This window comes from Acinonyx jubatus, chromosome A3, assembly GCF_027475565.1.
Source record: "Acinonyx jubatus isolate Ajub_Pintada_27869175 chromosome A3, VMU_Ajub_asm_v1.0, whole genome shotgun sequence".
Classification (NCBI taxonomy): Eukaryota; Metazoa; Chordata; class Mammalia; order Carnivora; family Felidae; genus Acinonyx; species Acinonyx jubatus.
The window spans coordinates 78606675-78632875 of record NC_069388.1 but is presented as its reverse complement, the minus strand read 5'-3'; the positions used below and the strand labels follow the sequence as shown (position 1 = coordinate 78632875).

General features: G+C 43.9%; 1 protein-coding gene and 1 non-coding gene across 3 annotated transcripts in view; both read right to left on the bottom strand.

Moving 5' to 3' along the window:
* The window catches only part of B3GNT2 (UDP-GlcNAc:betaGal beta-1,3-N-acetylglucosaminyltransferase 2), a 191221-nt gene that overhangs the window by 117624 nt on the left and 47396 nt on the right, over positions 1-26201 (bottom strand). Inside the window, exons 1-2 of one of the 2 annotated variants that reach the window (XM_053200652.1) lie at positions 2111-7305; positions 1551-1666 (exon numbers count right to left, since the gene is read on the bottom strand). The exons of the other annotated variant lie outside the window; for it this stretch is intronic. Coding sequence (XP_053056627.1) covers positions 1551-1666; positions 2111-2291 — 297 coding nt within the window. The 5' untranslated portion in view covers positions 2292-7305. Of the gene's footprint in view, positions 1-1550; positions 1667-2110; positions 7306-26201 lie in introns of those variants that run through there. 2 annotated transcript variants of the gene reach the window in all.
* On the bottom strand, positions 25731-25837 carry LOC113603321 (U6 spliceosomal RNA). Its single transcript, XR_003424901.1, has one exon. It is a non-coding gene; the product is annotated as a U6 spliceosomal RNA (small nuclear RNA).

The window sequence follows — 26201 nt, the reverse complement described above, 5'->3', positions numbered from 1 at the left end:
AGAGAGAGAGACAGAGCACGAGCAGGGGCGGGGCAGAGAGAGAGGGAGACACAGAATCCCAAGCAGGCTCCAGGCTCAGCTGTCAGCACAGAGCCCGATGCAGGGCTCGAACTCACAAACTGTGAGATCATGACCTGAGCCAAAGTCGGCCCTTAACTGACTGAGCCACCCAGGCGCCCCCTCTATGCCTTCTCTATAAAGTTGTAAAATACCCTAATCGATAGTAAATAGACAAGCTAGACAAAAGTACACACCCCTAGGAAATCAGCTAATCCCTCCAGACAGGCCTGCTGGACAATGCCTGAGCCCAGCATGACTCAAGGGCTTGCAGGAATCCCTTTGTCCCATTTCCAAATCTCGGACAATTTTTCCTAACTGTCCAGATGAAGGGAAGCAGGGGAATGTGAGGCCCAGAGCAACACCAGGGAGGAAACAGTGAGCCTTGCTATCAGAGAAGGGATGGGCCGAGGGATGCCCAGTTGTCCTGAGGAAGCCAGCTGGTCCTCGTCCTGCTAGGGTATCAGCAGCTTCCAGGAACAGAAGCCTTTAGAGAAATGACTGTAGGAATGAAAACCAGGAAGGGGGTTCTAGCTCCACAAGCCATCTGGATCATTCTCAGACCCGCCAGGCTCTTCCTTGCCCCAGGATCCTCGACTCCTGGCAGAGTGGCACCAGTGTGCGGCCTGGCATCTGCCCTTCCATATTTCACAGGCACCATTCTGACCTCTAGGACTTCAGGCGTACCCTCTGCCTTTCTTTCCCAGGCACTGGAAATGGAACACCTATGGGGTTTATTAACCCCATCTGCTCCGAGGTAAACCCCAGAGAAAGCCCGGAGCAGATTTGGAAGTGGCTCTGGCCTCCTCTAGACATCTCCGGCTGAATGGGAGCAGGGGTCTTACCAGCCAGCCCTAGGCTGACATCTGAGCGCAGGTGGGTCCCTGTGACTGGCCCCACAGAATCCAGGGCTCTGGAAACTATGGCCCCTGGGCAGCTGCCGGGTCTTCCTTGGTGGGGAGGAGAAAGAGCAAAGCTGCCATGCGGGAAGGGGAAATGCAGAAAATGTGTGTGGCAGAGGGGCTCAGAACCGGCAGAGGGAGATGAGCTGGAGCCCGCAAACAAAAGGCCCTGATAAATCCAGGGTGTAGGGACAGGGACAGCCTAGGCCGGGGTCCCTCCAAGGGCAGCCAGATGCCCTTTTCACACATTGACCACACTGGGGCAGCCAGAACTGGAAGCTGAATGACCTCCCCGGTAACTGTGAAGAGAACACGAGAGGGGCGATCGGTTCCCCTTTGGTGTGCGTGCCAGCCAGCCAGCCTTCTTCCCAGGCCTTAATAATTTAGGTCTGTCAACCTAGTGGGCCCCAGGCCCGAAGCAGGGCTGTGAGCCCATGGTTTCTGTTTCCCCGGCTGCCTCCTGCACAAACTCCTAATTCTGCCTCCCCACACTGAGCTTATAGGGCTTGGGAGTAGGTGTCAGGCCAGCAGTGTCACGGATGAGAAGACCCTCCCGGGCCACACCCACCAGCCCAGGTAGCCCCGACTGACCTTGAGCCCTGGTCTCAGCCTGCTTTGCGAACCCGCCCCGGGGGTGCTGTTCCACAGCTCCGGTGACTGTTCTCTGGCAGCCACTACATTCCTCTCCCGGGAGGCTGGAGTCACACCTCGTTGGATACAGTTCAGGGAAAGGAAGTTCTCAGGACCTTTCCCTCTCCCTCTCCTCTTCAGGCTCCCCTCCACCTCAGCCCCCGCCCCAGCCTCCTCCATTCCCAGACCTGAGCTCACTGCTACACGGGTGGGGGAAGGGGGGGGCAGGAAGGTGGAGAGCAGAACTCCATTCCTTCCTCTCGCTTGAGACCCCAGACTCTGTCCTGCAACTGTCAGGAAAGCCCCAGACTACTGATGTGATGGTGGGGATGGGGGGTGTCGGTCCTATGGCCTGAGTGTGTGGGCCAAGCAGAGAAAGATCCCATGGGACCTCATTCCCTGTGGGGAGGGCAAAAGAAGGTGTAGGTTTCTGGCATTCCTGTCAAGGGCTGAGCCAGGAAAAGTGGCCACTGAGCATCTCCACCCTAGACACAGCCTGGGGCAGAGGGTCAGTTGCTGACCTGGGTTCCGGGCCTCCCACCGTGCCCCACACTGGGGACAAGCAGGGATCTGAACAGAGCGGAAGGAAAGGGTTCCTGGTGGTAGAACTTTTCGCAGGGAGGTAAAATGAAGCTGTTGCTGTAGTAGCAACAACAACACCCGGCTCACGTGGAACAGGTAAGACGCCTTCTGCCTTGGCATGTGTAGCTGCCAGCAGAGACCTGGCAGGCAGCAGTTCAGGCCTGCAGAGAGATCAGGAGAGGCCTGGGCAACAGTCAGGAGAAATCTGGGAATGCAGAGGAGAGCGGGGTCCCTAGAGGGTCTCCTCTCTCTTGGGCAGCAGGAGCCATCTGTATGGGACTGAACATTCCTGTGCCTCTTCTGCAAGAAAGAGCCTAGAGCACTGCTTTGCTGACTTTGGCACCCGGACACAACCTCCTGGGTGAGAGGCAGGGAAAACACCCCTTACATAACCCTAGTTCGTGGTTTAACTTTTTGAAAGTCACAGCAGCCACTGATTCAGAAGATTACTTTGATCTGAGGCTGTTCCACAGTTGGTCTTATCACTAGGCCTCCATCTCACTCGAGAGGGTCCCCCTCTGCTGAGCAGTTGGGGGCCAGGCCTGGGCTGGACCTTCACATCCTCACCACAGCCTTGTGAGGTGGGAATCAGCGACCCGAGACAACGGAGGCTCCAAGGTTAAGCAACAACTTCTAAATTCTCCGTCTCCATCTTTGGTTTCTGCCAATCATGTTTTGGACCCAAATGTAGGTTGGTATATTTCTCTGTTAGAGATAATTTTGAAGCCTGTCACAAAATACCACATATTACATGATTCTATTGCTATGAAATGTCCAGAGTAGGCAAATCTATTGAGACGGAAAGGAAATACTGGTGCTTGCCTAAGGCTGGAAGAGGGTTGGGGGGGTTGAGGGTCTAAGGGGTACGGGGTTGGGCACCTGGGTGGCTCAGTCAGTTAAACATCTGAGTTGGGCTCAGGTCATGATCTCACGGTTCCCGAGTTCAAGCCAGCATCGGGTGTACATGAGCTCTGCTTCGGGTGAGCCCTGCTTCTCTCTCTCTCTCTCTCTCTGCCTTCACTCACTTGCACACTCTTTCTTTCTTTTTTTTTTTAAATTTTTTTTAACGTTTATTTTATTTTTGAGACAGGGAGAGACAGCATGAACGGGGGAGGGTCAGAGAGAGAGGGAGACACAGAATCTGAAACAGGCTCCAGGCTCTGAGCTGTCAGCACAGAGCCCGACGTGGGGCTCGAACTCACGGACTGTGAGATCATGACCTGAGCCGAAGTCGGATGCTTAACCGACTGAGCCACCCAGGCGCCCCACACTCTTTCTATTTCAATAAAAAACTAACTAAATAAAGGGTACAGGGTTTCTTTTGAGGGTGAAAATATTCTAAAATTGATTGAGAAGATGGATGTACAACTCTGAATATACTAAAAACCAGTGAATTGTGTACTTCATTTTTTTAAAGTTTTTATTTACTTATTTTAGTAATCTTACACACAACATGGGGCCCAGACTCACAACCCCAAGATCAAGAGTCGCATGCTTTTCACACTGAGCCAGCCAGGCACCCTGAACTGTATACTTTAGATAGATGTGAATTATATTTCAATAAAGCTTTTAGAAAGTAAATAATTTTGGCAGATTTTGACTCACAAGATGATCTGTCATTTGCGGTATGGGCTTTGCATCTACTTTCAGGCTAGCTGTCGCTCTGACCAGCATGTCCTCCTCGAATGCATTTTAAAAGCTCTCGGTGCAAAAGGTTGCTGTCGTCCACCCTCATCCTCTGCTCCTTGCCCTTACTCCCGGCAGTTACACTAGCCTCCGCGGCAGAAAGACACCACAAAATCCCACCTGACGATCCTATGTCCACTCAGGTAGGAAGGATCACAATGACCCCAATGGCATCTCACCTGCCCATTCCACCTGTGAGGGTGGAAGAGGAATGAGCTATCCAAGTTGTTAAGAATGTGACAGGAGGGGCGCCTGGATGGCTCAGTCGCTTAAGCGTCCGACTCTTGGTTTTGGCTCAGGTCATGATCTCACAGTTCTGTGAATTCAAGCCCTGCGTTGGGCTCTGTGCTGGAGCCTACTTGGGATTCTCTCTCCCTCTCTCTCTGACCCTCCACCTCCACCCCAAAATAAATAAACTTAAAAAAAAAAAGCATTAAAAAAAAGAAGAAGAATGTGACAGGAAATCAGCAGAGGTTCCAGGGGGAGGAAGGATGAAACCCTGGAAGGCCACCTTGCACCCTACCCCAGACCTATGGGCTTGCACTGGGCTAGTGGTAAAAGGAGGCCTTAATTTCCTAGAAGAAGTCAATAGATTTCTTGAAGCTGCATGTCTTCCTATCTCAGGGTGGGTGCCAAAGCCTTTGGATAGTCTCCCTAGAGGTTAATGTGCATTAAGACATTGATTCCCTGTGCTCTGTGGGGCCCGGAATGACCACAGCTCTTAAGCAGCTAACCTCAGGCTGTTTGCAACCTGGTTCAGGGTTCCAAATTTCCTCCAGTTTACCCAAGTGAGCCATGCTGTGCCAAGATGTAAAAATAGTCAGGTGAAATGATTGCCTAGACCAGTGGTTCTCAAAGGTCCCAGGACCAGCAGCATCAGCATCACATGGGAACTTGTTAGAAATGCAAATTCTTAAGCCACCCCAGATCCACTGAATCGGAAACTCCAGAGATGAGGCCCAGCAATCTGTGTTTTAACAAGCCATCTAGGGGAGTCTGAAGCACATTAAAGTTTGAGAACTATGGCATAGATCCTAAGGTCCCTGAGGCAGAGGGACATTTGCCTTGTTCCAATGTGGATCATCAGCTTTTAGCTGAGTCTGCATGGTTTATGGTAAGAATCATGAAAATTTTATTGAATGAATGAATGAATGAATGAATGAATGAATGAACAAATGAATGGCTTAACTCCATTTGCCCGCTGATTGCTCCTCTCCAACCAGGTGCCAACCAGGACATTTGCAAGCTGATAAAAAGAGAAGAGTGTGGGTATATCTGATCGCTCACTTCAGCTTCTAGTTGGCTCAGTTTGGTCTCTGAATTATTAAGCAGGACTTACAGCACATTTATGTTTTCCTTTTAGAGATGAGGACTTGGCTCTGACAGTTCTTTCCTAGTCCCCAGAAACAAAAGCACTATCCATACGATTTCTGAACCAAGTTCTCTCCCTACATTATTCTGGCCCTGGAAGGAAAAGGAGGACGCAGCTGGAAGGATGTTTTTGCCTTTTCAAGTTAAAATGTACCCAAATTATTACACATCTGGCTCCCAGGAGAACCAAGAAATACAGGCCCAGCATTTCTTAGAAATCCTGGGGGTGGGCAGGTTACACACAACAAGGAATACACCTGCTTCCCTTTCCCACCCAGCTGGTGGCTGGAGGCTGGGTGGGAGTTTGGTGCCTTCCCTCATCTGATTCTTAATTATGGGCCAACTTTCTTATTCTCTGCAACTGCCACCTCCCTCTAAGGCCCCAAAGCTGGGATTTCTTTGGGCTCAACCTCCTCAAACCATCCACTCTGTCACCCAACCCTGTTTCCTTTCTTCTACAGCCACACACATTTCAGCCAGCAAGATGCTGGCCTCAGACAGACCAGGCACGGTGCCAGGACACCGAGGTGGTATCTGCTGCCAGAGCTCAGGTTGCCTGCCACTGGCCTCACCCTCACAAAGCTACCTCCCCACTGACATGCACTGACTGCTCTCTGGGGCCTCTCACCCCACCAGACATCCAGCACCTTCTCTCTCTTCTTTTTGTTTTATAACAGGGCCTTTGCAGCAGAATGATAGAAAACCCAGGCTGAGAAACTTATCTATCCCTTGTTTTCTGAGCTGTAGGCTCATAATGAGAAATAAAGTATCCCTGTTCCTCTTAATGGATAAGCAGGACTTACATCCTGTGGTTTTAGGTTTCCCATGCTCAGAGAGGCGAGCATTTATCATTTTTATCAAGTAGATAAAGGGCTCGTGGTAGGACCTGGAAGCAGCTGGAGTGGGGAGCTGCGCTAGGTGCAGGAAAGGAAGAGGGCCTCACAGGTCTCACGATAGGGCTCTGCACCCCAGGAGTAGAAGTGCCTTGAGGGTGAGAGACAGAGGCAATGGGATGGTGGCCTTAAGAATCCCCACAAAGCTGTGTCCTGGCTTAGTTTGAAAGAGGAGTTCCACCCTGGACAGATCACCAGGCTGGGGACAAAGGGCACTGGGAGAACGGCCCTTGCTGCATGGAAACGGCTCTTCCCAAGCCTGTGCAGCCTGAGGTCCTGTGCACCCGCAGGCTGTGGGCGCGGGGTGGGGGATGATGGAGGAGAGGAAGGAGGGAACCCTAACAAACCACAGAGACTCTTTCCTTTCAACCCCCGTGGGCAGGACCAGGTGAGATTTGCTCTGTCATTCCTCACACTTTGGAAGATCTTGAAGAAAACTGCACTTGTCCAATGGACTGTCAGCTCTCATAGACTGAGGACAGGTCTTGTGCTTTTATATTCCCACCCCTGCACGTCACAGTGACAGGGACCAGTTCCGTGATGGCTCCACTGGGAATATTATCATTCCTGTGTGTTAAGCTTCTTCCTCCCGCTACTCCTCCTCCCTGGGCCCCTCCTCCTCTTTCTCCTCGTTTTCCTTTTCTCCTTTTCCTTCTCCTTTTTCTTCTTCCTATTCCTCTTCTTCTAGTTCTTCTAAAAAGTAACGTTTTCAGGTGTAATTTACACACAATGAAATGCACCTTTTTTAGTGTGCGGTTCTATTAGTTTTTACAGACTCACATGCTCATGCAACCCCCATCATAATCAAGTTACAAACTACTCTCATCATCCCCCAAAGTTCCCTTGTGCCCCTCTGCAGTCAGTGCCTTTCCCCGGCCCTCCGCCCCTGGTGATTTCTTATCCCCGGAATTACACAGCCTGCTACCTTTTCATACCTGGTTTCATTTGCTTAGCATGATGTTCGGGAGAAGCGTCCGTGTTTTGCATGTATGGACAGTGGTTCATTCTTATTGCTGAATAGTAACCCCTTTTATGACTACATCTTAATTTGTTTCTTCATTCATCTGTTGTCAGAGGTTTGGGTAGTTTTCTTGGGGCGCCTGGGTGGCTCAATCAGTTGAGTGTTCAACTTTTGATTTCAGCTCAGGTCATGACCTCACGGTTCCTGAGATGGAGCCCCGCACGGGGCTGTGCTGGGCCTGGAGCCTGCTTGGGATTCTCTCTCCCTCTGCCCCTCCCTTGCTCTCTCTCTTTCTCAAAAATAAACAAACATTTAAAAATCATAATAGTAATAAAATAAAGTTCCTATACACATTCATGTATAAGTCTTTTTGTGGGCAAGAAACTTTCCATGTTTCTTGGGTAAATATCTGGAAGAAGCATTGCAAGGTCCTGTGATAAATACACACTTAACTTTTTAAGAAACTGCCAAACTATTTTCCAAAGTGGTTTTCTCATCTTATATTTCTACCACCAATATGTGAGAGTTCTAATTGTTCCAGTCCTTGCCGACACTTGGTTTTGTCAATCTTTTTAATATTAGTCACTCTTGTGGGTACATAGTAGTATGATTTTAATGTGCATTTTTCTGATGACTAATGATATTGAGCATCTTTTCATATACTTATTGGGCATCTTATATATACTTTCCATATACTTATTGGGTATATCTTCTTTTTTTTTAAGTTCATTTATTTCTTTTAGTAATCTCTACACCCAACTTGGGGCTTGAACTCACAACCCCAAGATCAAAATCGCATGCTCCACTGACCAAGCCAGCCAGGTACCCCTTGTATATATCTTTTGTAAAGTGCCTGGTCAAACCTCTTGCTCATATTTTTAAAAATAAACTTTATTTTGGAATAACTTCAGATTTGCAGAAAAGTTGTAAAGATAATATAAAAATTACAATGTAACTTTCACTCTTTTGGTCATTTTAAAAATGAGTTGTTTTCCTTATTATCATTGAATTGTAAGAATCTGTTACCTGTTCTGAATACAAGTCTTTGGTCAGATATATGCATTGCAAATATTTTCTTCTGGTCTCCAGTATATTTTTCATTTTTTAAAATGTGTTTTCCAAAGAACAGATGATTTTTTGGACGTTTTTTATTCTAGTGAATTTCAATTTGTCACTTTTCTTTCATAGCAGAGATTTTTCGTGTTGTGTGTCCTGACAAGTGAAGCTTTGCCCTATCACAAGTTTATGAATTTATCCTGTTTCCTTCCACAAGTTTTAGTTACCTTCTTTTAACTTTAACAACCTCAGGGGTGATCTGTTAATATTTGTAACACCCTAATTATGAATAACACTCCAGAGGTGATTATTTAGTGTTTCAAATTGCTATCAAAATCTACACCAGATGGGGCGCCTGGGTGGCTCAGTTGTTTAGGTCACGATCTCACGGCTCAGGTCATGATCTCATGGTTCATGGCTTCGAGCCCCACGTCAGGCTCTGTGCTGACAGCTCAGAGCCTGGAGCCTGCTTCGGATTCTGTGTCTCCCTCTCTCTCTGGCCCTCCTGCTCCTGCTCTGTCTCTTTCTGCCTCTCAAAAGTAAATAAACGGTAAGTGTGTGTGTGTGTGTGTGTATATATATATATATATATATATTTTTTTTTTTTTTTTTTTAAACTACACCAGAGGGTTTGTTAGTTGGACTAAGGGAGTTAGAAATGCAGTTTCAGGATATGCACCATATCATAGTCACATCAAGTCACACTGTAGTCAGTCAAGATGCTACGATTGGCTAAGAAGGGATACAGGCCGCTAGAAGGAGTCATAAGGGTCTATCAGGCAGGCCTCTGTTGTCTTCCTTCACTGAGTATTTGAGGCCTCGGCCCTGGTGGTCTGGACTCCTCCCACTTCACTGAGGGGGCTGTTATCTGCCTTAGCCACAAGGCTAGCTAACTCTGGAACCCAGAGAGTGTGACATCATCTCAGAGAGGACCTTTCAGTAAAAGGGGTCAGGTGGGTTCTCAGGGCAGAAAGTAGGACTTCCCCAACGGGATGTATCAACTGTCTGGGTGGCTATTTGCTAGAAAGCAATATTTGGTGGACTTTGGTGTCAGGCTTATTTTCAGTGGAGCAAACATCCCAGTAGGAGGTTGGTGTGACCTCTGAAGGAATCCAGACTAACCAAAAGAACCAGAGGATTGCCAAACAGCCAAATCAGATCGCTAAATGGTCAGTTTGCATCATAAGAAAAAGGAGGGTAACTGTTTTAGACAAAATAAATAGAGTTATTGCAGGGGTGTCTTCAAAATGAGAATTCTAACTGAAGGAAGGATGCCTTCTCTGTTTTGGAGAGTGTGACCCACACCTGGCCCACATTAGGCTGGGGCTTGTACAGATGTCTCAGAGCAACCTCCTCTCCATGGCCATACCCAGGCCCACTGCTGAGACACTCCCAGACCTGACCCGCTCCACCTGCCACCAGAACCCTCAGTCAGACTCTGAATTTGCTGTCTATGATCAGGACTTCCTCTGACTATTGTCTTTTCCTCCTGATAACATGCCTCTTAGCCAGGGCCAGAGGAGGACTCTGCCCCTCCAGGAGAGTCACCCCTGACTATGTGGGATGAATCCTGCCAGTGAGCCGAGGCCCAAACTAGTGGCTCTACTTCGAGGGGCTCCAGAAGAGGCCTCTGTGCAGCCACCTCAGACTTTATCCTGATTCTTTCATTCATTGTGACACAAGCAACTCATCATTACCTATAAACCAGAAATGTGGAAAAACAAAAAGAAAACAACCCAAATCCCACCAATTGTCAAGGGATTTGAATAGACATTTTTCTGAAGAAGACATATAAATGACCAATAAGCACACAAAAAAACACTCTATAGCACTAGCCATTAAGGAAATGCGATTCAAAGCCACAGTGAGATATGGCTTCGTACCCATTAGAATGGTAATTATCAAAAAGCCAGGAAAAAAAAAAAAAAAAGAAAACACAAAACAAAACAAATGTGGGCCAGGATGTGGAGAAATTGGAAACCTCACGTATTCCTGGTGGGAATGTGAATCGGTACAACTGTTGTAGAAAACAATTTGGCTGTTACTTAACAAGTTAAATATAGAATTACCATACAATCTAGCAATTCCACTCCTAACTATATACCCCAAAGAACTGGAAACACATGCTCACACAAAAACTGTACTCGAATCTTCACAGCAGCATTCACGATAGCCAAAAACTGGAATCAACCCAATGTCCACCACCTGATGGACAGATAAATAAAATGTGGCACAGGTCATATTCAACGGAATATTGCTTCAGCCATGAAAACGAATGAAGTGCTGATACACACCACGACATTGTGAATCTCGAAGACATTATACTAAACGAAGCCAGATGCGAAAGGCCACAGACTGTATGATTCCATCCGTGTGAAATATCCAGAATACACAAATTGATAGAGACAGAAAAGATTAGTGGTTGCCAAGACTGGGGGAAGAGTGACCACTAATGGATACGGGTTATAAAATGTTCAGGTAAGGAAAATGTTGTGGAATTAGATAGTGAAGATTTTGCACAACTCTGAATATACTAAAAACTACTGAACTGTATGCTTGAAAATGGTGAGGTTTATGGTATATGAATTATATGTCAGTCAAAAGCACATGCCATTAACCAACCAATCATAAGCACTGAATATTTAGATAGATATCTTTCCCGGTCTGTATAACATAAATACTAAAAAAAAGAGACTATAATATTTATATTATTTGTTGACATGCATTTGTTCACATAATGGTTTTTGAATATCTGTCCATGTCAATAAACATAAATCCACACTATTTTTATGGCTACATATATGCTATTATACAGTTACAACAATTACTTAGCCACCTCTTATTAGTAGGTACTTAGGCTGTTGCCAGTTTTTTACTCCTTACTCCTTATCAACAGCATGCTTGGACACACATCTTGATTTCCTTTTCTTATTATTGCCTTAAGATAAATTTCAAGAGGGAGAGAGGCCTGCTGGATTTTTAAGATATGGAGAAATTGTTAAACTGCCCCCAAAAGTTCAGGTGACTTACCGGCTGCCCAGAAAGGTGAGGGAATCTAAGCTCCCAAATGGGCAATTTTACTCATTTTCCTCTTTGCTTATTTGCAGGTAGAAAAGGGGGACCACATCCCTGTTTGGTTTCTTTTTTTTTTTTTCTTAATATTTACTTATTGAAGCAATCTCTACACCCGCTGTGGGGCTTGAACTCATGACCCCGAGATCAAGAGTCACTTGCCCTTCAGACGGAGTCAGCCAGGCGCCCCTCCCTGTTTGATTTCTAACCGCTTTTGCTGCTTGCCCTTTCTTTCAGCACCAAGATGCTGCAAAGTTGTCACGTGCCATTTTCTAAAGCCCCCAACCTTCCTAAGCCGGCTTCTCTTTTGGGTGATATCTACAGTTATCAAATATCTATTAATTTATGGATATTTATTCATTGGGTACATATTTGGTATGTTTTATCTGTTGAATATTTTGATGTTCTTTTGATTACTGGCTAAACGTCTGTTTTCTTGTGCCCCAGTTTGCTCTTCACAACACCCTGGGAAGTAGGGATATATCACACCCCTTTCACAGATAAGGTAACTGAGTCTCAGAGATCATTGAGCCTATAAGCAGCAGAGCCAGGATTCAAACCCATGATGTCTCATTCTAAAGCCTCCCCTCTTTCCACTCAGGATATGGGATCATGCCCATCCTTCTCCTGAACTTTCTTGAAATCTCCTTCCTGAAGTCTAGGGCACATTGACTACACGCATGCCAAATGCTCTTCCCTAGATATCATGCACGGGTTCACTGCTCCTTTTTGGCCAGAATCTAGTTCCAAACAACCATTCCCCTGATGTCCCCTACATCTGAGAGAACACTGAGACCTGCCCTCAGACAGGGGCTCTCAGGCCCCAAGGCAAGTCTGTCAAGGCAAGTGGGGCCTTGCACCCCAAGTCCATTTGGATGATCATCATTGGAAGCCAGCATCAGCAAAGTATGCAACTCAGAGCTAATAGTCCCCACAGAAATGGAGCCCTACAAGACACCCAGAAAAACCAATGAGGTTTCTTTTAACGGTGAGGTTTCATCTAAACTGTGTTCCCAAACGTTGATTTTTCTGGTGTAGCTGGCAATTTTCCAGAGCAACTCAATTGAAGACCAATGTGTGCTTAATAAGAATTTGATTCCGAAGACCACAAAGCTCCTGTAAGTAAAACGTGAGCTGCTGTAGTAGGTTTGCAAAGCTGAGCAGGTTTGCAGAGGCCTGAGCAGGTACATGAGGGATGGATTCCTGTGTGTGGAGCAAACAATGTGCCTTTGTTCCACAGGCTCCGTGGATCCTCCAACAACATGCTAAGCCAACCTTTGTAGGTAGATCATTTTCATCCCACTTTATAGGTTAAGAAATTGAGGTTCAGGGAGCCTGGATGGCTCAGTCTGTTAAGCGTCCAACTCTTGATTTTGGCTCAGGTCATGATCTCACAGTTTGGGGGATTGAGCCACATGGGGTTCTGTGCTGACAGTGAGGGAGCTGCTTGGGATCTTCTCTCTCTCCCTCTGTTTCTGCTCCTCCCCTGCTCCTGCCTGCACACTTTCTCTCTCTCAAAATAAATAAGTTAAAAAAAACAAAACAAAACTGGGACTTGATGTTAAAAGTGGCTTAAGATGTCACCCCTGGTAAGTAGAGTCTGAGCAGTAGAAATCTTCACCCTTTAGGCCTGAGGCCTTTCTGGGACACCAGGAACTGGAGGACACTGTTTAACTAGATTGCTGATCCTTAGCCCTTCTCATGGATCTTGGCTACAATTACCTGGCCTGTTCTCTTCATTGATTTCCTTCCTGGACCTGGGGCTTTGGGATGTGGAACCCTCCTCTAAGATAGTCTTTCTTGGTACATTTCACTTTGTTCTGATTATCTACTGCTGCATAATAAACCACCCCAAACTTGGCAACATAAAACAACCTTTTTATTAATGTTACAGATTCTGCAGGTTGGGATTTGGACAGAGCACTGTTGAGGTGTGTTTTCTCTGCACCTAAATACCTGAAGCTTCAGCTAGAAAGACTCAAACAAGTAGGGGTGACTCCAAGGGCTGGGTACTGAAATCATTTAGAACTACAGTGTCCAGGGACACCTGCGTGGCTCAGTAGGTTAAGCGTCCGACTTCAGTTAAGGTTATGATCTCACAGTTTTTGAGTTCAAGCCCCACGTCGTCGGGCTCTGTGCTGACAGCTCAGAGCCTGGAGCCTGCTTCGGATTCTGTGTCTCCCCCTCTCTCCGACCCTCCCCCACTCACGCTCCGTCTCTTTCTCCCTCAAAAATAAATAAACATTAAAAAAAAAAAAAAGCTACAGTGCCCAAACAGTAGTAGTCACATGTGGCTATTTAAATGTTCATTTAAATTAATTAAAGTTAAATAAAATTTAAAATTTAGTACTCAGTGGCACTGCCAACATTTTAAGTTTCAATGGCCACATGTGGCTACTGACCATATTGAACGCACACGTGGCTAGTAGCTACTGTATTGGATAGTACAGATATAGAACACTTCCATCATCATAGAAAGTTCTGTTGGTAAGCCTGATCTGGAGGTATCTTTACCCACGTGCTGGCACCTGGGCTGGGATCTTTGAGTGAAGAATCTACATGAGGTTTGGACTTCTTACAGCATGGTTTCCATGAGGGTGCATCCTGAGAGGCAGCATCAACAGAGCAAGTGCTCTAAGAGACCAAGACAGAAGCTTCAACACTTCCTCTAACCTAGCCTTAGAAGTCACATGCAACCCTTCTGTCACATTTGATTGGTTACGTGAGAAGAGGGGTGTTAGATAAAATACAAATATTGTGTTGGACACACCTGCACAAAAAGATAATTCCTTGTTTATCTGCAATCAAAATTTAACTGAGCATCTTGTATTTTTATTTGCTAAAGCTGGCTACCTTACATGGGAGCCACTAAAGCCAGCCAGATTCAAGGAGAGGTGATCTATTAGACCCATCTCTTGATGAGGAAGTAGCAAGGTCACGTTGCAGAAGAGCATGTGGGATGGAAGATATTATTGGGGCCATCTTTGGAAACATATAGTCTGCCACATGTGGCCAGGTGTGTCCTCACAAAGTTCAGTAGAGACTTTCATCACTCTCCAACATCTAAAAAATGGCATTCAAGTTCTGTGGCCTGGGTGGATAGAATTGGGAAAAATTATCTCTTTTACCATCTTTTGCCTTTTTTATCTTTCACTCTGGGCTTTGAGGTCAACTGTCCTCAAACAGTAGCTCTAACAATAGGCACTCATCTCCACTGACGCCATGACCAAAGTAAGCTACAAATAACGATAACAGATAGTCCATAGCACCATTGTAGACAACGTTTTTTCTAAAGTAAGACTACCTGAGGTGATAATGTGCTGTGGACACAGTGAGCAATCAGGTAACTTTTGTCAAGGACAAATGGCTCCTCTTTGGAGATCTCAAAGATCCAGCTCAACAGGAGAGTTCTCCCATGTTTGCCTCCCTAGAGTCAACATAATGACACACATGATGAAGGTATAAGCAACGTTCTGTGGAGACAGAGATCACCAACACTAGGTGTGTCTATTCCTTGCACAACAGTTGGTGCTATCACCCACTGATCGAATGAAGATGGAGGTGTCCTGCTAAGACATGCAAAGGTGAGGCCAGGATTCTCGAAGAGGGTGAGGTCACTCCCAGTGTCAAGCCTTAGTCAGATAGAGTAGAGTATATTTTCTCTCCCTCTTTCTCTCTCTCTCTGTCTCTCTCTTTCTTTCTCAACATAGGTGTCCTGATGTCCTGGGAGTCTGAGAGGGAACTCTTGGGTGGAGAGTGATAAGACTAGCATTTGGGCATTCCCAAATCAAAAGTGAATTTTAGGGGCACCTGGGTGGCACAGTGGATTAAGTGTCTGACTTTGGCTCAGACAATGATCTCACAGTTTGTGAGTTCAAGCCCTGCATCAGGTTCTCTGCTGTCAATGCAGAGTGCGCTTCAGATCCTCTGCCTCCCTCTCTCTCTGCTCCTCCCCCACTCGCATGCACGTGTGTGTGCTCATTGTCTCTCAAAAATAAACATTTTTTTAAAAGTGAATTTTAGCTCATTAATCACTTCACAGAGACTCATGATGTGTTCTATGCTTCTTTTCCTTTCCTTTGGAAATGTGTGGAGAAGGGCTGGGACCAAGAGGTAAACAGCAAGAAACAGCAAGTTCATCATAAAATGTTAAGTGAAAATAGGAAACTAAATTATAAATAATGCAGTCCCAATTTTGTGTAAACTATATATATCCATACATATACACACATGTTGATTTTTATTTTCTTCTATGTATTGTATGTTCTCCCTGATGAGCAATCAGTATACATTACTTTTATCATAAGAAACACATAGACATTACTTTTAAACAAGAACAAGGAGAAACAGACTATTGGCAGAATTCCAAATTAAAAACAATACCAACTAAAGAGCTATGCGTAGCAGTCCTAGCTGGCTGCTACTCAGCTGCCATTTCTTCTCCTTTCTTATTAATAGAAACCTGATTTGATTCAGGGTCAGTATGCCCAGCTGAAGAAGATTAACTACAATTGGTCCAAAGCTCATCCTTTTTGTCAGTAATTGGTGTAAGAGTAGGCACATGATCCAGTTCTGGCCAATAAAATATAAGTGGAAGTCTGCTAGTGGCTGTTAAGGCAGATTTTACTCTGGTTAAAAATAAGAAAGAGAGAAAATCATAAAAGGAAAAGTTCCCCTAGGACCACCTCCTTAACCTTCATGTTAGGAGACTGTGAAGACAATACTTGGTACTACAGCAGCCATCTTGTGACCATGACAGGAGAAATGGCCAAGATGCTGAAATGAAAGAAAGAAGACTTCAGATCTTCAATGACATCACTGAGCCACCAAATTCACCCTGAATCTCATTACCAGACTTGTTATATGAAATAATTAAGCCTGTATTATTGAAGCTATTTTAGTTGATATTCCAGTGTCTGCTATCAAATACATCCCAGATAATATTCATTATCAAGAGATAAGGTTAGAAACCAGGAGTTGAGGTCATATTCAGATGGTTGAAGCTACTGGAGATGCTAGGGAAAAGCCATGTTGAATAGAAAAAGTTAGAGATGATCTTTAGAATATTTGGGGCACCTGGGTGGCTCAGTCAAGCATCCAACTCCTGATTTCAGTTCAGGCCATGATCTCATGGTTCATGAGTTCAAGCCCCATGTCAGGCTCTGTGCAGGTGGTGTGGAGCCTGCTTGGGGTTCTCTCTCCCTCCCTCTCTTTCCCCCTCCCCTGCTCATGCTCTCTCTCTCTCTCTCTCAAAATAAATAAATAAAACTTAAATTTTTTAAATTAAAAAATAAAATAAATAAAAGATAAAATATTTAATAACTGGTCCATCATGGACACAAAGAAATCCTGGCCCAGTGAGAATGGACACCAGCCATAAATACCTGATACACCCATACCAGTGTGTCCTAGCTGATTATCAGCCCCAGAAGAGTTAATAAAAGGAAAATTGGGAGACCTAATTAAACCTATGTTTGGGAATGAGTTTTCTTGGACCAGACTCCCCACAGTATGCCTCTTTGAAAGTTCTGGCTCCACCTTCTGAAGCCAATCCTTCTATCAGCTCAAAGTGGATCAATGGCTGGTTCAACTCAACAAACAGTGCCTGGAAATTGCCAATTTATACACTGAACTACTATTAATGTTGTGGTGGTGGCATTTTTAAACTGTTAGGTTTTTTTTTTTTAATTTATTTAAAAAGTAATGCATTGTCTTAGTATAAAAATGCCAACTTTACCAAGATAAAAATAACAAGAGATCCAGAGCTAGGTGGTCTCGCGGAGATTAATTCAGAAGCACAACAACGTCATTAAGAGACCAGATGCTTTCTCTTTTCTCTTGCCATCCTCAGAGTGCTGGGGTTTTTTGCTGTGAGTTTGGAAATAAGATGATTGCCACAGTTCCAGACATCCTATCATCATCCAACTCTGTTCAAAGAGAAGAATTAAAGATCTCCTTACACGGGGCGCCTGGGTGGCGCAGTCGGTTGGGCGTCCGACTTCAGCCAGGTCACGATCTCGCGGTCCGTGAGTTCCAGCCCCGCGTCGGGCTCTGGGCTGATGGCTCAGAGCCTGGAGCCTGTTTCTGATTCTGTGCCTCCCTCTCTCTCTGCCCCTCCCCTGTTCATGCTCTGTCTCTCTCTGTCCCAAAAATAAATTAAAAAAAAACGTTGAAAAAAAAAAAAAAAGATCTCCCTACACATCTCCTTTCCTCCAGAAGAAAAAAATTTCCCAGAAGCCATGCTGCAGACTTCCCCTCACATATCATTGGCTAGAATATGCCATCCATAAACCAATCACTGACAAAGGGGAATAGGATTATCATTATTGTCTTATTCCAATCAAGACTGATCCCCCAGGGCAGGGGAAAGACAACCTTTTCCTGAGCCTGGTTCTTCCTGATATATGAACCAACTCAAGGTCCTACTGGCAAGAAGAGTGAAATATCTATTGGGTAGCAACCAAGAGGGTTCTCCACTAACACTCATATCCATTTGTGTGTATAAATGCAAGTATATTCATAGGACAAAGTTTTTGCAATAGACTTGCTGGATCAAAAGAGTTTGTTCATTCAAAATGTTGACGGACATGAATGGATGAATGGATAAAAAACAGGGTAAGCACATAAAATGGAATATTACTCAGCCTAAAAAAAGATGAATCTGACACATGCTACAACATGGACAGAACTTGAAGACATTATACTAAGAGAAATAAGCCAGACACAAAAGGACAAATATTGTATAATTCCACTTAAATAAGGTACCTTGAGTAGTCAAATTTGCAGAGATAGAAAGTAGAATGGGGGTACCAGGGGCTGCAGGGAGGAGGAATGGAGAGTTTCTGTGGAAGTTGTAGCTGGGGAAAATTAGGAGTTCTGGAGATGGATGGTGGTGATGGTTGTGCAACAATGTGAGTGAACTGAATACCATAGAACTATGCACCTAAAAATGGTTAAAATGGTAAATTTTATGTTATATATATATCTTATCACAATAAAAAAAAAATGTTGGTAGATATTGCCAAATTGTCCTCAAAGAGGCTTTAGCATTTCACTCTTCCACTCCTACTGGATAGGGCAGTGCTTGTGTTCTCCACATTGTGGGCCCAGTGCCAGATCAAGGGTCCCCAAGTGGTGGCAGTGAGGGTCTTGGTAGATTTAAGAGACCAGCATTATCTTCATAAAGATCGGCAACAGAAAGGTGCAATTGTAGAAGTGAAAGAATCCCCAAGAGGGGAGGGCTGAGCAGGCATTCTCTTGTTTTCCTGGAGTTATACCCACCTCTGGGCTTCTCTCCCCCTATTATGTCAACTCCATTGTGGTTGCTCCAGGACTCTGATGCTTTAATTCTGTGACATAAGTGAGGACAATAGTCCCTTACTTCCCTCTGGTAAGAAATATTATCCTAAAATTGGAAATTCAGCGAAAAGGTTACTGAGTACTCTTTCAAAGCCACAAGACTGAGAGTCTGTGTAACAATCTGCCTACGTGTCATCTGATCTTCCAAGGGAGGTAACTTTGACCTACTATTTACAATTGATTAGGGTGAGTTCTGTAAAGTTACATCTAATGTGTAAATGAGTGCCATGTTTTGCAAATGACCTTTTTTTCCAGTAAAGATGCAAATGATTTCTAATAGAAAAAATACACAGTTTGATTGCCCTGTGAGGCCATTAGCCTTTTCTGTGTCTAACTCAGCCATCTTATTCCAGCACTCTCCATTGAACAGATATACTTGGGTGTATCCTTCGTGGAAATAGCTTTGTCATCATGTTGGTCCCTTATTAGTGAGCTAAATAATTTTTTTAATGTTTTTAATGGTTATTTATTTATTTTGAGAGAGAGACAGTGAGAGAGAGAGAGAGAGAGAGGTAGTGGGAGAGGGACAGAAGGAGAGATAGAGAATCCCAAGCAGGCTCCACCCTGTGAGCACAGAGCCCAACGTGGGGCTCAACCCCATGAACCATGAGATCATGACCTGAGCTGAAACCAAGAATCAGACGCTTAACCGACTGAGCCGTCTGGGTGCCCCTAATGAGCTACATAAATTTCAACAAGGGTTCACTGTATGTTTGTATGAGAGCTCTGTGTTTACCTTTTGGAAAACTATACTTTGACACTCTTAGCCCAGTGGTAATAGGCTTTCAAAATGACTGCTAAATATGAAAGAAAGGGAATAACAGGAGGAATTTAAGAAGCATAAAAAGAGTCTGGCTTCTGATTCTATCACAGTTAAGGTGTTACCTACTTCATGCCTTGCCCCCAGAAATTACAAGGCCTGGTGACCCTCCTGCATCTCCTCTCTAGCCCTACAACATCCACGAAGACAGTGCCATCTGACTGGCTGCCAAACTCTAGACCCTCTGACATCTCCAAATCTAGGCCATGAGAACACCAAAATCTACCACTCACATCTGGACCCTGTTTTGAGATTGGGGACTTGACTTTCCCCCAGAGGTTGAGCAGCACTGGATGTGGCTGTGTCCTCCCTCCTCTGGAGCCCTTCTCCCACCCTGGTTGGATGGGCCTCTGACTCTTCCAGCACCCAATTGTACACTGCACGCTTGCTATGCATGTCTCAGGTGTGGGCTGGGAAGTCCTCAACCTCAGGGAGTCATGCAGTCCTTTAACCTTTATATCCAAATAGCTCAAGCTGTGCCTTCCCGGGGTTTTCCTTCTGGTGGCCACTTCCTTTCAATTTCCTGCTCCCACTGAATGCCTGTGTCATGCACTGTGGCTGTTTCCTTCTCTTGGTCCCAGCCTTGGAACCCAGCTCCCTCTTGATTTCCCATAGCCATTACCTGCCTAAAGCAGCTACTCCCAAAGGCTTGGAGGCGGTTGGCTACTTCACAGCATTACGCAGCCATTTTCACATTTACTAGGAGAGCCCACAGGCCTTTCTGCCTTCTGAGTGTTTTGCTGGCTCTCCCTTCTGGGGTCTTACACTGTGCTATCTGGATGGTAAGTCCTTCTAAGTTCCCTTCCCTAAACCTCTACCTACCTCTCCCTTCTCTTCCTGACTCCTCAGGGCTATTTCTGGGGAAAGCATAGCCCCGAGCTTTGGGCCTGGATCTGAGTGAGCGTTCACTTTTTTTTTTTTAATTTTTGAGAGAGAGAGCTCATGTGCCCGTACATGTGCAAGCAGGGGAGGGGCAGAGAGAGAGAGAAGGAGAGAATCCCAAGCAGGCTCCACACTGTCTGCACAGAGCCCCACCTGGGGCTTGATCTCACAAACCATGAGATTATGACCTGAGCTGAGATCAAGGATTGGATGCTAAACTGACTAAGCCAGCCAGGCGCCCTGTGAGTGTTCACCTTTAACACCAAGACCAGCTACGTATTCCCCTCAGATAAAATAAGATATTTTTCTAGAATGGGAAGGTGGCAGCAGTTGGTTCTTGTTTTAAAAGGTAAAATTTTCTTCTCCCACCACATGGGAGAGAATAATATAAATATATAGCACAATGGAGAGAGGGAAGAGCAAATTTTTTCTGTCACATGGCTCTCAAGGAAATTGCTCCTAAATTTACAATATTTATATTCTCTTTCTCTCACAGAGCAAAAAAAGAGCTGGATTCAGAATTGCCCTTTAAGGAAGAACACAGTTTTCCTAAAGGCAGAGCAAATCTTTTGGGCCTAGATCATTGGCATCCTCCCCCAGGCACACAGTCAAAGGACTCTTTTCTGTAGCACAGAATGATGGGGGCCTTGGGGTAGGCTCTCAGCAGCTATCAGATTGTTCACTATCGAAACAGCAGCGTTAAACCTGTTGAGACAGCAAAATACTCTTGCATTTGGTATCAACTCATAATCACCATATGTTAGCCAGCAAAAAAAAAAAAAAAAAAGATCAAGGAACAGTTAAGTTCCATGTTGCAATTTCTAAAAATAAAAGTTCTTAATTTTGAGTTTCATCAAGCTTAGGTTTCTGTTTTGCAGTATTACACATATGTTCTCTACTTCTTACATTGTCTCAACTTTCACATTGCTTTTAGGAAACTTCCTGTTGCATGGAGAAACTGGCCTAAGAAAGCTTGCTGTTAACCTTCCTGTTGACCTCCAATATGGGAAGATACCAGACTATTAGACTACTTGGGCTGCCAAAAGAGAATACCATTGACTGGGTGTTCTAAACAACAGAAATTTATTTCCCAATTATGGAGGCTGGGAAGTCCAAGATCAAGGTGCAGCAGGGTAGATTTCATCCAGAGGCTCCTTCTCTTGCCCTGTAGGAAGCTGCCTTCCCACTGCGAGCTCTCTTCCTTCGGTGCACATAGGAAGAGAGATCTCTCCAGTGCTTTTTATGAGGGCACTTATCCCACTATGAGGGCCCCATCCTAATGACTTCATCTAACCCTAAACACCTCCTGAAGACCCCAACTCCAAATACTATCACATTGCGGGTTAGGGCTTCAACCTATGAATTTGGGTGGTTGTGCAGGGGGAGGGGGCGGTGACGCCATTTAGTCTATAGCAGGCTGTCAGCCTTCGGGGCAGTCTCTCCAATTCCCAATCATGTGATGTGAAATGACAACCAAGACCACAGGTTGCATTTTATTTTTTTTTTTTAGGTTTATTTATTTATTTTTTTTTTTAATTTGAGAGACAGAGGGGGAGAGAGTGCACGGGAGCTGGGAGGGGCGGAGAAAGAGGGAGAGAGAATCCCAAGCAGGCTTCACGCTGTCAGCACACAGACCAATGTGGGGCTCAATTTTATGAATTGTGAGATCATGACCTAAGCCGAGATCAAGAGTCAGACATTTAACTGACTGAACCACCTGCATGCCCCCACAAGTTGCATTTTAAACTCTGCAAAGTTTACCTCCTATCTTCCATGACTATAAATAGGAAAGCATATTTTAAATTATTATCCTAGTTTTTAAAGTTTTTTTACAACCCTCTTCAAATACTTCATTAGAATAGAAGGCAGTAGCATTCCTTTGAATTTCAAAAAGTTTCTGTCAGATGGTCTTCTACTAGAGAAAAAGAAATTCATGCTAGATACAGGAAGAAGACAACAGTAAGTTCCTCTCTGTGGTGATCTAAAAATATCACAGAAGGCTGCATGTTAAAATGCATTAAAAATGCACAATTGCTTTCTTTTCATTCTTATATCTCCCTTTATGGACTGTGATTCATACATAAGAATGCTGTGTCACCAGAAAAGCATAAAAATCAAATTTCACCACGCCATATTGCTACTAGGAAAATATGCAGTGTTGAGACAGTGGGTGATTCTTTCTCCTTTGGTCTTTTTTTTCCCCTTTCTTTCTTTTCCTGTGTTATTACAATGTTAATTGTACATTTATTTCTATAACAATAGTAAGTAATGGTAGCTAACATTGATTGAATTCTTAGCATGTGCCCACAATATGCCAAATGTTTACACTCCCTATCTCTTTTAACCCTCACAAAAGCCCCAGGAGGTAGATATTGTTATAATCTATGAAACCACACACAAAAAGTTAAATGTTAAGTATTTATAATTTCCTGCCTGCTCTTCACCTTTTAGAAAGGTAGAGTCCTTGGAGGATTTTTTATTTTCCTTGGTGGGTACTACTGAGGACAGGAAATGGAGAAGCCAAGAGAGACGGGGCTAAATTCAAATAAAGAGATGGAGATTCTGAGGGCCTGGAGGGAGCTGGGCTGAAGAGCTGGAAGGGGAGAGTAAAGAAAAAGAGAGGGTAGAGAGGAGGGATAGGAGGAGACTGGCAAGGGCTGGCAGGCTGCAAGAAGAGGCTAGAGAGAAAAAGAGGAACATGCCATGGTTACTACAGAGGAGAATGGGGGGAAAGAGTGGGCTATTTGGAGAGGATATTTCAGTTCAGGTACATGAAGTATAACTTACTCTTTCATAGCTTCAAGAAAGCCTCAATACAGACTCTGCCATATTTCATCTAATCTAAGACACCACTGCCTGTAAGATACAATCAATGGCAAGGTACATCATTATTTTATGTGCCAGGAAAAAAGGAAGGAAGGAAGGAAGGGAGGGAGGGAGGCAGGGAGGAAGGGAGGAAGATAGGGAGGAAGGGAGGGAGGAAGGGAGGAAGAAATTACAAGTCCCCATCATTTGAAAACATGTCCCGATTTCAAAGAAACATAATGGATTATTCTGTAATCCTCTCTCAATCAGTTTTATGTTTTTTTTTCCTTCTTTTTGTAATACAACACTATTTGGTGAGGCCAGATCTGAGCTGCCCAGGAAGGCTTGGCTATATTTTAGTTACACACATTTTACAGATAAAATTGAATCTCGGAGAAGCTAAGTCACTCATCCCTGGGCTCACAGCTAATAAATGGAGAGCCAAGATTCCAACCCAAGTTAGCTTAATTCCCAAACCTGTGCTCTCTACTTTTTAATTAAGACACACCATCAATAGTTGGCCAGTATTTTATTAAATCTGTAGTTAGTAACAAAAATAACTTTGGAATTAAAAAATAACAGCTTTACATAACATCATTTACACATTGTTGTGCTTCAGAACTTCTTGCTCCATCTGGAGCAAATTGTGAAAAACCATGATTTGGGCTTTGTGGCTCAAGAATTCCTTTCTCTTCTTTTCAAATTATCTTGAATCAAGTAAGGATAGGATGGCCAAACACCTGAATACTCATCAGGAGTGTCTAAAATCAAAGCAAATTCTGCACCTCTGCTAGGCAAACATTTTCTTTTGGAGACAACAAAAGAGAAGACCTTTTTGTGAGTCACAGAATTAGAGAAACATCAAGCTCTAGGACCAAGCTCTAAGGACAAGTTCTAGAACCAAGATCAAATATACAAAATGTAAATGGAGGAGCAGAACATGAACCTGGGACAAAGTGTTCAACCTCGCTAATAATTACAAAACTCCCAGACTCTCCAATTCCAAAACGGGTACCTGACAACATGGTTTTGCTACATTAACCAGCACTTTTAACAATCCGGACCTTTGCTTATCTGGCCCTCCATCCAAGAATGCCTCCTCCCCCTACTCCTACTTACCAAAATCCTTCAAGGGGGAGTCAAAAGCTTCCTTTTCCATAAATCCCTCTCAAATCCTCCAAGAGGATTAATGGCTCTTTCTGGATTCGCCTGTCATGATACTGATTTTCTTCCTCCTTGGTTTACAGGTTGTTGATGAAAGACCTCCTTAGTAGATTATCAGCTTCCTGAAGACAGGCATAATTTGCTTATTTGTTGGCTTGTTTTTAATGAAATCATGCTTATAAAGCTTGAGCACAGTGAATGACATGTAAAGGGGAGCTGACTGAAGTCCAGAGCAAGAACCAATGTAAGAGACCAGAATATGGGGGTGCCTGGGTGGTTCAGTCAGTTGAGCATTGACTCTTGATCTCAGCTCAAGTCAGGATCTCACAGTTTGTGGGACTGAGCCCTGCATTGGGCTCCATGCTGACAGCATGGAGGCTGCTTGTGGTTCTCTCTCTCCCCCTCTCTCTGCCTCTCCCCTGCTCACGTGCACACTCGCTTATGTCCTCTCTCTCTCTCTCTCTCTCAAAATAAATAAATAAGCATGAAAAAGATACCAGAATATGCCACCCCAAATATGTCTCTTTGGTTTAAGGTTTATTTTGAGCTCATGTTTTTTGAGAAACAGCAGACACAGAAGAAACTCTGAAAGCAGGGTAGAAGTTACCATTTTATAAGGGAAATTTACATTTATAAAGGAAATCTCCATTTGTAAGGGTGTACCGGAAAAAGAAGGAAGACTTTAGATCACAAGAGACTTACCAATAGAGAAGGCACTGACTTAAATGTATATTAATAAACCTTATCCTTATTGACTGTACTCTTCCTGGTCATTTTCCCATAACTTGCCTCCCCACACTTCCTTTGTTTTAGCTAACGATGGTATTTAAGCTCAAGTTCTAGCCACCTCTTTGAGTTACTTGTCCCTGAGTTTCTCCCATGTATATGAGATACACGTTAATCAACTTTTTTGGTTTTTGGTTTTCTCTTATTCATTAGTCTTTTGTAATAGAGGCTCCAGCCAAGAACTTAGAAGAGTAGAAGGAAAGGGTTTTCTTCTCTGCCCTACACCACCTAGTTAATGGTTGAACCAGCTGGAGCTGAGAATGCAACTGCACTTTTCCATGGAACCCTGGCTCCTGCTGCTGCCCCTGTGAGCACTCCAGTAGCTATTCTTGATAGCAGTAACAACAACAAAAACAACAACAAACAAATACATTAAAAACCAAAACACTTAGTTCATATGGAATGAAAGAAAACTTGGTGGGGTTAATGTTCTATTTCTTCTTTTCTTCAACTTGATTAAGAAAATTGTCAAACTATTGAATCAAAAAGTTGAAATGGAAGATAGAATGAATTTCATTTATATTCATTAGTTGTTAACATTTTTGCCTTTTTTTCTGAACAATCTGAAAATAAGTTATACATCCAGACACTTCACTACTAATTATTTCAGCATGCATCTCCTAAAAATAAGGACATTCACCTACATAACCATAATAAGATTACCAATAATAAAAATAATTTCCTAACATTATAATTCTTTTTTTTTTAGTATGGAACACTTCATGAATTTGTATGTCATCCTTGCACAGAGGCCATGATAATCTTCCCTGTATCATTCCAATTTTAGTACCTGTGCTACCAAAGCAAGCACTAACATTACCTAATTCTAATTCTAATTTTAATTTCCCCAAACTATCCCCAAAATGTCTTTTACAACTAGATTTTGTTTTGTTTTATTCAACTAGGATCTAATCAAGGTTTATACATTGTATTAGGTTATTTCTCTTTGGCTTCTTTTAATGTAAAACAATCCCTCAATTATTTTTATTATTTATTATACTGACTTTTTGAAAAATGCAGGCCATATGTCTTACAGAATGTTCCACTGTCTGGTTGTGTTTTTGTGTGTGTGTGTGTGTGTGTGTGAGATGCAGTTTAATGTTTTCTTCTACCACCTGTGTTTCCTATTAAATACTGAAGTTGGATGGTTTAGGTTAAAATTTTTGGTAAAGTTA